We start from the raw sequence: 13,509 nt of genomic DNA, 5'->3' as shown, positions 1-13,509 counted from the left end.
GGGGTTTTGCAAGAGACTTACAAAGCCTTTCACAAGCCGCCAGCACGACTTTGGCCAGGTTGATGTTTTGGTTTGATTACCACAGCTTGTGTTTTGACTGTTCTATTAGCAGATGCTGGAGTTGCAGAGACTAACCAACATCTCCAAGCAAAGGCTTAGAGGCAGCTGACAGCGGTATCAAGGGTCTTTGGTCCCCCTGCCAACCACCTGCAGCCTTTAACTCCAGACGGATATGAGCAGCAAGTGTCATGTGTCCTAGAAATGCTCATGAACTTGGTACGCAGGCACATCAGAGAAAGCAGAACAGTGTACCACGGCTGGAGGGGACTCCTCTGTGCCTGATAAACCTGCCTGCCTTAGGCTTGCCGCTGCGTCCCACCCTTGCCAATGTGTCCCGTTCCTGCTTTAACAACCCTTGCCTGCCTTTGTGCCGTGTACCTGCCTGCCTCACCTTGAAGCCTCCCCCTTGCCTGCATGCCCTGTGCCTGCCCGCCTGCCCCGTACCTGCCCGCTCCCTCCCCGAACACCTCATCCTCTCCATGTCTGCCCGCGCATCCCACCTTTGACCCTGCACCCCGTCCTTGCTCGTGTGCCCTATTCCCGCATCCGCGGCCTACGCCTGCGCCCCCTCCGAGGTGCCCGCTCCGTCCCAGTCCCGGGTGAGCCCCGCGGGAGGCGGTGGCGGGCGGGGGCGGACCGGCAGCAGAGGCGGTGGCAGCGGCGGCGGCTCCCCGCCTCCCTCCCCGCCGCCCGGCAGCGGGGGGCCGCGCCCCCGCGCACCTCCCTGCCCTGCGGGGCCCGGAGCACTGTGCACCCCGCGCAGCTCGCAGAGGCGCGCAAGGGCGGCCGACGGGCAGCCGCGGAGCGGAGCGGAGGAGCGGGCGGTTCGCGGTGCACCGTGCCGGAGCGCAGCGGGAGGAGGATGGCCGCGGCGGCGGGGCAGCGCCGGGGCACTGCCGCCGCCCCGCTCGCCCTCGCCCTGGGGCTCCTCGCCGTCGCGCAGGTAAGGGGACCCGGGGGCTCAGCCGTCGCCCCGGTGCACAGCTCCATGCCGGGGCTCCCCTGCTGCGGGGGGGTGGCGGGAGCTCCGCGGGGCGCGGCGGCGATCCGCACCTGCGGCCGCCGCGATGGTCCCGTTCCCGGGCTGGGCTTGGGAGCGCTGCCCCGTCCGGCGGCGCGGCTCCTCCCCAGCCGGCAGGTAGCTGCCCGCAGCCACTGCCCGGCACGGAGGGCTGGAGAGAGGCTTTGCGGCCGTGTTTGCCGAGCGGATGGCTCCGGGAGTCTGCGCCAGGCTGGTTTTACAGAGAGTACTCTGGAAAAGGGGATGGGAGTGTCTTTATTGGAAAAGTTACGGTACTGCTGCCTAGTAGTTGCCGAATGTCGTAGGGTGAGGTTCTCAGCTTTCTTCGGAGGGTGCAAATACTGTCCAAGATGCAGAGCAGCTCGGGGAGTCCCAGGAATGCTTTTCTAAGGAGGGTGTTTCGCCCTGAAAGCAGAGGGCTAAGCTGGGCTGTATCATTGCATTTCCCTCGGGTATAATTTTACATCCTCTAACATGCTTTACAGGTAGTTTTCTGTGCTGAGTCATCAATTTGCTATTGCCCAGCTTTTATTCCAAAATATAGCCCAGGGTTAAAAAAAAAAAAAAAAAAAAAAAAAAAAGCCTCTTGATGATGCCCAGTTTGCTGGAGGAGACAATAAATGGACTCACTTTCAGCTTTGTATGTGCCTTAAAGAAAAGCAAGTGTGAACGTGGCTCTCCTAAATCACAACCCACCTCCCACATTTTTTTTTTCCTTAAATTTTGAAGTAGTAGCACATTTGCAGTAAACATTGTGACCTTTTTGTGTTTAGAACATTATATCAATTTAACCCTCTGAAGAAAAATAAAAGATCTTAAGAATTAAAAATAGTACCGTGTCACTTGGAATAATCATAGAAACTTTATTCTTTGAGTAACTTCAAGCTACTGCTGAGTAGGACATTTCCGCTTCCCTTCTGTGCTCCTGACCTTGTGTTCTGTCCTCCCTTGAACCTCTGTGGTGACTTTACCTCCATGAGCAGGTTAGCCTGGTTAGCTTAGTAAAAATTATTCATTTTGATAAAGAAAATTTATGTTAGGATACTTTGCCTTCTGTTGTACCACTCCTGGGAGAAGGTGATGTAAAAGCACAGTGCGAGGCTGTGGAAGATGAGGTGTGATGCCAGCCTACATTTACAGGCATGTGATTAGGACTGGATCATGAGTGTGACACTGTAAAAGTTGTTGACAAAAGTCTTCAGTGTGCAGTGGTAGCACTGAAGTGCCTGAAGAGTGCACAAGCTGGCCTGTAGAGACCAACATTTGATGAGATCTGTTTCTGATAAAGGCCACTAGAGCCACAATAGCTGTGATCCTGCAAATGAAAACTTATCTGTCTCATCCTTTAACCTTGCTACCAACTCTGTTTCCAGGACTGAAATTGAGCTGATGTCCCCTGATGCTCAGAGTCATTCCCACTTATCCTGGCACTATGCACCTGCTTGCCTTCTTTCTTGGGAGCAGTTCCTCTTTGTTGGGAATTACTTCTTATTTACATGCAAATACAGAATATTCAAGCTTACTTTTGCAGAAGTATGGAGGGAGTGAACTGCAGTAGAGTGGCCTGGGAGCTGGAGCAGTTCAGCAGTTTAGTTTCCTTTGGCTTTTATACTGGATAGTTAGTTACATGAATTTCATTTTACAGTTATTGAGATAGTGTTACTCTTCAAATAGAAGAGTTTGGCTCTGCCTCCTGCCTCCAGTCTCAAATTTACACAGTGATAATGAGAATAAAATCAGTTGTCCTCTTGGACAACTTTTGCTAGGGTCAAGAACATAATCAGCCTGGGAAGCGTCCTGTTGTTTTTCTAGCATTTGTAATGTGAGATAGTGGAATAAGTGGGGATTATATCATGCTTTACTTTGCAGTCCCAGGTATGTCTGTGTATTACAAAGATTTTAAAAATTCTGCAATGCTGTATTGTCTGAATCTAAATTTTAGATTAAATTATGATGAAAAACTGTTATTCTCATGTATGACCATGAATTTAGGACTTGAATGCTATTTACATACTGCAATAAAAATGCACACACAAAACCCTCTGCTCTTTGTTTTCTTTTTAAGGAGAAGAAAACGGATTTGTCAGATTTTATCTTATTATTATTACTGCTTTGTAAATCTTTCAGGAACTAGACCAAATTTGATATTTTAATTAGTAATAAATATTATCTATTAGATAATTATAGATAATAGTTACAGATCTGAACTCTATTTTCAAGTTGCATTTTGGAATTAAATGCCAGTTTCCCAGCGATGACTTGTGCTCCTACTGCATCCTCAGGAATTTCAATTTCCTCTTTCTTTTGCATAGCTTTGACAGGGAATGTTGTGTCACCATTTCTTTACAATTTTGTCCTCCTTTAGGTCTATGAAGTATGTACTGGGTTTTAGTGAAACTTCTCAGAGGGATTCTTCGCACAGAGCATTTGTTTTTTAAATTGCTGCTGCAAATTTTAAAATTGTAGACTTTATGTGGAAGCTTTGTGGATAAATGCAGGCATTTTCACATGCGTTTTCTATGCTAACTGAATATCAGCAGGTTTTGTTCTGGGAGCAGTGCAGAAAATGTAGACCACTGATAAATCAAATTTTTATGCTTATCAATTGTACTAGACTTTTTGTGCCTCATATTTGCTATATCCTACTAAATTTTATATTTAAATAGTGTGGTTGCTAGAGTCTTTCCTTTTTTATGTCCATCAGACTTGTTATAGGGTGGAAGGGAGTGAGGGGCGAGTATTATGTGTACTAGAAAATAGTTCATATGGAGAAGAAAACAATAGTAAATTGTATCAAGCATCTACCTTTATTTCTGACAAAATACTTAGCAAGTACAATCCCCTTAGTTTTGTGCCACTGTCCAGAGAAGACTGTAACTTTTTCTTCTACTGAATGAAGCTGAAAACAGAGGAGATTAAAACTACTGAAAGAAAGAATATGCTCACAATCTGTACATTTGAAAAAGTGACCATGTTACAGTTAAAAGGTATATACCTCATTCTGGAAGCATGTCAGATATCACTGTAGAAAAGAATGAGACAAGGAAAAAAAATAGAATTTAAGTAATAAATTTACAGTTCAACAAGTCAGCCAGCACTAAAATATCACCATGCCCCTACCTACTTTTTTACATGTAGAATCATCTTGAAAGCAGTTGGTATGGTTCAAAATTTTGAAGAATGTTTTCTGTGTGGATCTTTGTAGTATTATGACCAAAACTGATAAACATATTGATGAGCATAATTATTGCTGGCAGTGTTAAAGTTGAGCAAACCCAAGCAAATTCCATTTTGCTGTGGAAGGCTTAAATAAAGTTCTGTTACCTTAAAGACTGGCGTTTCCTTTTAAGCTTTGTAGTAGGTGAAGCAGTTTGTTAGCTGTATTTTCAGCTGAAGCCACGAATTCTTTTTGCAGGAATTCTTTTTGCATTATCATCTGTCATATCATTGAAGTTCCTGTTGCTTCAAAGAGTAAGATTCCCTCTCCTTTTCTAATGAGAATCTCAGGCTGGTTGAGGTTGGCAGGAATCTCTGGAGGTCATGTTGTCCAATCACCCCTGCTCATAGAGTATTACCTAGAACTAGTTGTCCAGGATCATGCAAAAATGGCTTTTGAATATCTTCAGGGCTGGAGACCCTGCCATTGCTCTGGGCAACCTCTACCAGTGTCCAGTCACCTCGAAGAAAAAAAAAAAAGTTTCCTGGTGTTCAGAGGGCATCTCCTGTGTTTGTCTGCACCCGCTGCCTCTTGTCTTGTCATTGGACACCACTAAAAAGAGCCTGGTTCCATCTTCTTTGCACCCTCCCTTTGGGTGTTCACATATATTAAGAAGATCACCCTGAGCTTGCTCTTCTTCAGGCTGGATAGTCCATCTCAGCCTTCCCTCCTAAGGGAGGGGACCGAGTTCCTGCATCATCTTTGTGCCACTTCATTGGATTCTGTCACTATTTGAGTAGAAGGAACTACAGAAGGAGGGCTTTCAGACCCTGAGAGTAGCAGAATACAGAGGGGTATATTCCCTCCCATTCCCTGCCCATACTCTATCAAGGTCAGGCAGACCAGGCCCTCTCTTTTTCCCGGTCCTTGCTTCACTGCTGTTCCCCTGTGCTCCTTTACCCCCAGCTCATCACGTGCTCTTCAGAATCCACATCCATCGGGTGCTGGGAAGAGCTGTGCAGCCCTCTCCTGAGTCGGTCCTGCTGCAGAGGGCCCCATGGGCATCAAGATTGAGTTGGGTTTTGGTCCGCCCAAACTGCTAAGCTGTGACAGACTTTCTCTAGTGTGTCTCTCTCTTTTGTACTGTGGAGCCCAGAACTGGATGCAGAACACCAGCCTGGCCTCATCAGTATTGAGCAAAGGGGAAGGATCACTTCCCTTGAAATGCTGGCAATGCTTTGTCGAGTTCAGCAAGGATGCCATTTGCCTTCTTTGTCATGAGAGAACAGCACTGACTCATGGCCAACTTTCTGTCTAGCAGCTCTGTCCCTGCCCCAACTTTTTCTGCAGAGCTGCTATTTACTTACTAATTTGGTGAAGAGACTTTGGGCTACTTTTTTTTACCATGGTGAATTCAACCAAATGTTTTTAGGAAAATTTCCTGCAAAGTTGTAGAGCCATTTCTGAGAATACAGGGGTATGGAGAAATATGTAATTTGAAGAACTTCTAATGGACTTTTTTCATTAAAGCCTTAAGTGCACTTAGTTTATTTGGGAGGAAGACTTGACAGTTTAGCAAGAGGGAGGCCTTGCGATCAAATGTGTATTGCTGAAATCATGCAAGTAAGACTAAGTTTTCACCAGTTACAGGTCTCTGAACATTCATAGCTTGCAGGTCACTAGGTATTTAGGCTGTCAGCATTTTCATATGTTTTCACAGGCCATATGTGATTATGTGCATGTCAGGAGGAGTCGTATTTCCTCTTCTCCTGTCACACCAGACAAAGTCAGATTATTCATAAATTGATACTACATCTGGATCCTAAAATTATGTTTTCATCTGGACCTGTTGTGCAAGGTGGGGTGAATGTAAGATTTTTGATACCCAGATGCAGGTGAAAAAAGAGTTAAAGTAGGTTAAGAGGAATGGGAATATTTTAGCACTGGTCTGATTGTACAGCTTCTAACAAGTTATATGATCTGACAGTACTACTTGTTGCTCTGTTCTGTGATGCCAGTAAACAACTCTTCTGTAATAGCTTTTGCCCTCATATGATGAAGGGAAAAGAGAGAATCAAACTATACTTCTGTGGCTCCTGTCTGTCTTTATATATTTTTTCTTCTGCTTCTAGACCTGTATGCCAAATGTCAGGCTCAAAAATACTACCCTGTTTGTGTGTATTAATAGCAGTAATTGGGTTGATACAGGAATAATAAAGCAAGGTACACAGCAGGAATACTGTGTTTTTAATGAATGATGGCAGAACTGATGGGTGAGCATATCTTCAAAAAGTGGAGGAATAATTTTTTATAATCTAGTTTAGATTACCAGTATCATGTTCCAGTCTCATGTCCCTGTAAATTTTCCTAATAAAAATGCAACCTGTGCATTAAAATGGATCTTTCTCCTTGGTCTAGAAGTTCACATTGAGTACATGAAGTAGATACTGCCAGAGTTTTATGGAAACATCAGAGGATGTAAATGATTTCTGCTAGGTGTTGCAGGGATTAAGGGATTCTATTTGGTTATTAGATAAGCATGTGTTTTGTGACCAAAACCATAATAAACATGATGAAATCTGCTAATGAGAGACTGTATGATGAGTAGATGAGCAAGTCAGTAGCTGGATTTAGTAAACACAGTATTCCCTGTCTGATCCCATTTCTGTATTTTACATCTTCCTATAATAGTTTAAGGACATGGTTACCTGTTACCACTGTGCATTTAAGTCACTTTTTACCCTAAAAATGCAGTTATGTCCCATCTGCAAACAAGATGTTCCTGTTTTAGTAAGCAATGTAACAGCAATGTTACATGTAGTTTACAACACTTGGTGGATAGTGCCATGTGCAACTGAGTCATGCCCTTATTAAATTTAATTAAACTCTTTAGACTTTTCATTCTTAAGGATATGCATTTTGTATGCCTTCTGAGAGAAATGTGCAGTCAGCGTAATTTTTGAACATGTATGTACAAGGAAAGTTTCCAAGAGGAGGAGAAATGGAAAGAAAAGAGACAATTCAAGACCTTTGGGAAATATATTAAGTGGAGCTGTACTAGGTACCTTGGGATAAATTGTGGGATGAAACGATCACTAGTGTTGTTTGACACACAATTACATTTTCAAACAGGAGAGGAAAAACATAAGCGGAGAAAAAAAGAAATTTCTTAATTTGGACTGAACATACAAGGAAAATCAGATTTTAGCACTGAGTTCTGCTGCGTAAGACAAAGCCTGGTTCTTTAAGCATGTTGTTCTACTGGGTGAACAGGAACAGTATTGTTTGTGCTGCTTACACACCAGTTTGGGACTGATGTGGGAATGGAGTGGGTGATCCAGCAGAACTGTCCCATCTCAGCCAATAATTTCCATCAGAGGAATTAAACAAAACTTATTCTTGCATCCATGCTTCAGTTTGTTCATAGTACTGTATGGCTAGGTGCCATAAATAATGACTGCATTACATCAGTCCCAGATAGGGAGTGTTGTTTGATACTGTTACTTTTGACTCAACCAAGTGTTTCCAGAATTTTCATCTGTACAAATAGATTTTTTTAAACTGACCCCATATATGTCAGTTCTTTCAATTAGGTATTTAATAATGAAAGAGTGGATTTATATAAAACTGCCAGTAATTGTTTCATTTAGTTTTGTTTTGACTTGTGGAGTAGTCTTGCATATGTGTTGCATTGAATGGAAAGACCTGCTTGTGGATTTTGCCATAATTACAATAATACTGCCACTCTCTGTGTTGTTCAGGTGGGCTGTGGAAACCACTTTTCTTTGGGCTGCAAGTGGTTTTTGATTCTATGTAAAACTGATATGTGGGAAAGACTTAATGTGTAAGAATTACTATGCAACAGATAAAAACTGCCCTGTCTGCTGCAGGTTTATTTTCTTTTATTTCATTACATTTTATTTTCAAAATTTTATTTATTTATTTAATAATTTCTTACTTCAGAGGAAGTATAGGGAAACCAGACTCATCCTGATTTACATGAACTCCCAAAGAAATAACTGAGCAAAGTCTGCACTGAAAAACACCCCTTCCTCTTTGCCATGGGATTGACTTAGCTATGTTGTAATAGGGAAGTAGAAACAAAGAAGGGAAGATTTTTTTTCTTAACACACGAATGGCATACAAGATTTTTTTTCAATTTCAGAAAATTTGATACTTAAATATTTAAATTTTTTCCATTGGCTAGAGAATTAAGGAGACAGGAAAGGTCAGAGCTGAATGTCTCAGTGATTTTGCTTGACTATGTTTCAGAAAAATGCACATTTGTAAAAACTGCTCTTTTTTTCAAAGAAAAAATAACTGCTTCATAGTAATAGGCTATTCAGTAATTTCATGGCAATTTTCTATGGTAGGCTGGTCCATAGGACCATTTTTTAGGGAAAATGGTTTTCTCCAAAGTTTTATTAGAAAGTGCTCATTTTGATATCTGACATTTTAAACATCTGTAAGTTTCAGTGAGAAAAATCCATCTTTGCAAAATCTCCAACAACAACAAAAAAAAGATGTGCCAGTGCAAAAGACAAAGATAAATTTCCACATACTGTAACAGCTGTGTTCCTGCTGAAATGTGTTCGCGTTGCGTGTTTGTAACTTTGGTTGTAAGTGAACCCAGTGAACCAAGGAAATAAGTCATATGAATCAGATAGGTGTCTGCAAATGTGGAGGCTGTCTGAACAGTCCTCAAAAAGGCAACAACACTTCTGTGATTGGTACATTCTCCCCCACTGCACTTTACTTCTAACCCTTAGCTTGAAGATAATGGCACCGGATGTTGCATCTAAAGGCTTATTATGAGGACTGTCACTGAGGCATAATACTTCACCTGTGATTTGTACAGCAGCTTTTCAAATTCTGTTTAGTGGAAGACTGCTGCCAAGAGTTAAACTCTTGAAATCTACTTGGAGAGTAAATAAATTACCTACAACTTTCTGTGCTGTATTATGGTTGATTGAAGATGTTGTTTATCCTGGAGGTGAGTGATTTTCAAACTTTGAATGTAACCTTTTTTTCTTTTTTCTTTTTTTTTTTTCTTTTATTTTTCTTAAAATTTTAAAAATTTATTTTATTTTTTATTTTAACATTACATTTAATGACCTGTCTACAAACATATTTTTGTAAAAACTGTCCTTCTCAGGGTTAAATTCTCAGAGATGCTAACTATTTTTGCTGAGACTTTATGAAGAAGTATTTCAGAAGATTAAAGAGCTAAGTGGGTTAGAAACTTTGACTTTCATTGGTATATTTATGCTGGTGTTTAGGTTCCTACTGAAGTTGATTTTACGCACAAGTGAGTTCCCTGTTTTCTTTCTAAATTCTGTATTTTAATGTTGTATAATTCATATATGCTTAAGCGTTTTCATTAGCTAACAAAATATATGTTTATCCTGTAGTTCTTTACACGAGTAAGCTGTTATTATGGTTTTGCACCTATACACCTATCCATGCAGATGTGGGGCAAAGGCAGATGTCATTAAAAAAAATCCCTTCTTTATATGAAACCAAGTCACTCTCATTACCTTAGCATTCAGTTAACAGAGAGTAAAGAGATGTGTGATTTTGAATACAAATTATGCAGTACCAAAAATGTTCTGAGTGTGAAGTAAACATAACTATGATCTGTAATTAAGAAAAGTTGCACACGAATGGGAAGGAAATCTGTTTTTCTTTTCATCTGGAAGCTTGTGTTGTGTTTCTTTTTATTAGAAAAATGTTTCTGTCTTCTCAAAGACCAGGAAATAGCTGTATCTTTGCATTGTGTGTTTGGTTTTTGGGATTTTCTGTTTTGGTTTGGGATTTTTTATGGTGGTTTTTGTGTGTTTCTTGGTTGGTTTGGTTTCATTTTGGTTTTGGTTTTGTTTTGTTTCCTGGATTTAAACCAGTTTGAAAGAGTGTGGTTGTAGAATATACACATCTTCAATGTCAAATTTAAAACATGTCTCCCCTGGGTTAATCACAGTGAGATTGTAGTGTAGAAAGGATTTATTATTTGATGAATGTCTTTTTTCAAGGCGGTTGAGTGTGGGGGTGACCTGACTGCCATGAACTTGTAGTAAAAAATGGAAACCCAGCTTAATCTTCATATTATGATAACTGAGGAATCTACTAGACACTGAACAGCCACAGAGGGAAGAATGTTTTTATCTGCTAGAAAAGACACATGAGGGAAAGAAACAGAAAAACTTGATGCCTGGTTGCTCTTCAGAGGGAGAAATACAGCAGAATATATCAGACAACTGGAAGTTTCTGCACTTCACTTGACTGAGTGACCTGAGGCAGTCAGGGGAAAGCAAGCTGAAAAGCAACATGCTTAACATTTCAGATAGATAATATATAAAATCAGTTGCACCCTAACAGTGGGAAAATAGCCTTACTATATTTATATAGCAATACAGACTCTACAAAATTACTAAACTTGCTGCTAAAAGAAAATGTTGGGAAAAGTTTTTAAAGATATAGTTGAACGGTGGAACCATACCATGTATTTTTGTTACTGGGATTGAATTGTGTTCATCATTCAGTGAATTAAGTTAAGCTAAAGAACAGGGGATGGAAAATTATATTTTTGCTTTTAATTTCTTGCTTTCTACTCTCTTAAAATCTTTGATTTGTTGCATAGAAAAAAATGGGGATCCGTTCCATGTGGGGAAGTAATTTTGCAGAATTGCCATTCAGAGTTACCTTGATGGCCACCGGTTCACATAGTAGGTCCATGTGAACAACAAAGTGTAACTCCAAGTGCAAGGTCCTGCACATAGGTCAGGGTGATCACAAACATCAGCAGCCCTGCAGAGAAGGACTCAGGCTACTGGTGAATACAAAACTGAGTAAGACGTGGCTGTGTGTGCTTGAAGACCCAACGCCAATATGGAATGCATCAAAATGAGTGTGATCAGCAGGTGATTCTCCCCCTTTACTTCACTCCTGTGAGACCCCACCTGGATTAATGTGTCCATCTCTGGGGTCCCCAGCATAAGGAAGGTATGGACATGCTTAACTGGGTCCAGAGGAAGGTAATGAATATGATCAGAGGAATGTAACACCTCCTGTATGAGTACAGTTTGAGAGTGGGGGTCTTTCAGTCTGGAGGAGAGAAGTCTGGGGAGACATTATAGCAGCCTTCCCAGACATGAGGGGAACTACAGGAAATTTGGAGATGGACTTTTTACAAGGGCATGTGGGGAGAGGACAAAGGGTAATGACTTGTAACTGGAAGATGGTAGATTTAAGTTAGGTATTAGGAAACAATTCTTTACTGTGTGTATGGTGAGACACTGGCACAGGTTGTCCAGTGGTGTTGTGGCTGTCCCCTCCCTGGAAGTGCTCAAGGACAGGTTGGATGGGGCTTTGAGCAACCAGGTCTAGTGTGAGGTGTCAAGGAAATGTTGTGTTATGTTTCAAGGAAAAGTAAGAAAGGAGGAGGGAGGAGCCAGCAATCTGATTGGGTATAATAACTTTAATTTCCTAAATTTTAACCCTCTCCACCCTTACTAGAGGTAAAATTCTCTGTTCTCCCACAGTTACAAATTCTGCTGTGGAAAGAGCTTACCTGAATTCTAGAGGGTAAGGGTAATAGCAAAAGAAATGGTACACCAGTCTGTCTTCTTCCCAGAAAATGTGTTAAATAGATGAGGGGGTTAAGATGGCATGAAATGTTGCTAATACATAGGTAATTACAATAGTCTTCCAACATGCTTCATTCTCTTCTTATGTATTATATGAACTTTGGTGGTCACCCTGTGAGGAAGGTACTGCTTGTTTGATCCCATTCTGAAAGGAGAAACAGGGCATCCCAAATCATATCTAAGGAATCCATTGGGTGTCATCCATGTAAATCTCTGCAGCATGAACTCCTTTCTGATAGTTCCCTTCCCTCTAGTAAATGACACTGGTTAGATCTAACCTGGATGGACATGAATGCATATCAGTCTGAAAAGAGGAGACTAAAACATTTTCAAATACTTGGTTCGGCTTCCTTAATTGTGAAAGTTAGATTGTGACAAAAACAGCATGTAATGTAATAATGTAAACCCCTGTTTGGATGAAATGAACTTCATGCTCTGGAAGCCAACCTAACAGACTTTTCCACTGCTCCTCAGGCATCTTAATAATAGGAGAAAAAAAAGAATGGAAAACATTTACTTTGTCCTAATGCTGCCCTGCCCCTCCACTGGGTGCTGTTGTGCTTTATTTCCTGGTAGAAAAGGTGAGATATTTCAGAAAACCTGCAACCAGATGTCACTTGCTTTTTCCTTAGCTTTTATCCCCTATTGAGCCTTGACTTCAGCAGCTTGGAAAAGTGACCCAGCTCCTTACAGTGTAGGGGGGAAGGGAGTGGCTGCCTTTAGCTCTCCTGGTAGTCCAGTGTTAAACTGACTCATATGGAGCACCAGGTGCAGTTACAATTTTGCTTACGGAGACATGCAAAAAAAATTTACTAGATGAATCTTTAAATAGGTACAATGTATTGGTTTTTTTTAAATTGAAGAATTTTAAGTGTTTGGCAAAATATTTCTGAGTATATAAACATTACTTATTGCATCAGGTGTAGATGTGCATGAATAGTTATTTTCCAAATGTCCATAGGTTCTTGGATGAAAATCAGTTCCTGCACTTCACAGAAAGGCGTGACCATATACTTAAATGGTAAAAATATTCAGGATTTTCAAATATTATTGAAAAACAATAAACAGCAAAGTAGGTAAACATAAGTATGATTTATAATATGTTTTCTGGGCTGGAGGAAACGTGTTCTTAGAATTTGATGTTTGAAGGCAAGTCCCGGGAATAAGTCTAGGCTGGGCACCTTGTTTGGGCTTGAAGTGGGGCAGGAAGAGATGGTTTCAAGAGTTGATCTCTGTGTTTGAGATCAGGCAATGTCTGGCTTCTGACTATGAGCTTGTTTATTCAATGTTTGAGTTGCATTAAATTTAGGAAAATGGAGGAAACTGGGCTAATGTGATTCATAGGCTTTTTTCCTATAGGCTATAAGTGGAGACAGGGTAATAGGGGCTGCATGGGAGGGAAGTTGGTGTGCAGCTTAGCAGTGGGTTGGTCTGATGAGATATCAACGGATCTAGGATTTGTAGTATTTGTCTTTCAGAATGATTTCAGGATTTGAAGGATTAAAAAGTTGATTTTGTGAGTGCTGTAAAAGTCTAGTGTGATTGATTCAGCATGTTGTTTGACCTAATTTTTGCTGCTAGCGGGAAAGCAATATATGGAATCAGGCACTAAGATTAGTGTGCTACTG

At 41.2% G+C, this 13,509-nt stretch overlaps 1 protein-coding gene across 3 annotated transcripts in view; it reads left to right on the top strand.

Moving 5' to 3' along the window:
• Positions 1-703: 703 nt before the first annotated feature.
• The window catches only part of ADAMTSL1 (ADAMTS like 1), a 405,610-nt gene continuing 392,804 nt past the window's right edge, over positions 704-13,509 (top strand). For 2 of the 3 annotated variants that reach the window (XM_071730003.1, XM_071730007.1), the window contains exon 1: positions 808-1,003. In XM_071730003.1, the coding sequence (XP_071586104.1) occupies positions 923-1,003 (81 nt within the window). In that variant the 5' untranslated portion in view covers positions 808-922. Of the gene's footprint in view, positions 1,004-13,509 lie in introns of all 3 variants that reach the window. The other variant, XM_071730006.1, reaches the window with a different exon arrangement.

This window comes from Heliangelus exortis, chromosome Z, assembly GCF_036169615.1.
Source record: "Heliangelus exortis chromosome Z, bHelExo1.hap1, whole genome shotgun sequence".
NCBI lineage: Eukaryota > Metazoa > Chordata > Aves > Apodiformes > Trochilidae > Heliangelus > Heliangelus exortis.
Note: the sequence above shows the minus strand (reverse complement) of the source record. Positions and strands in the feature narration are given on the sequence as shown.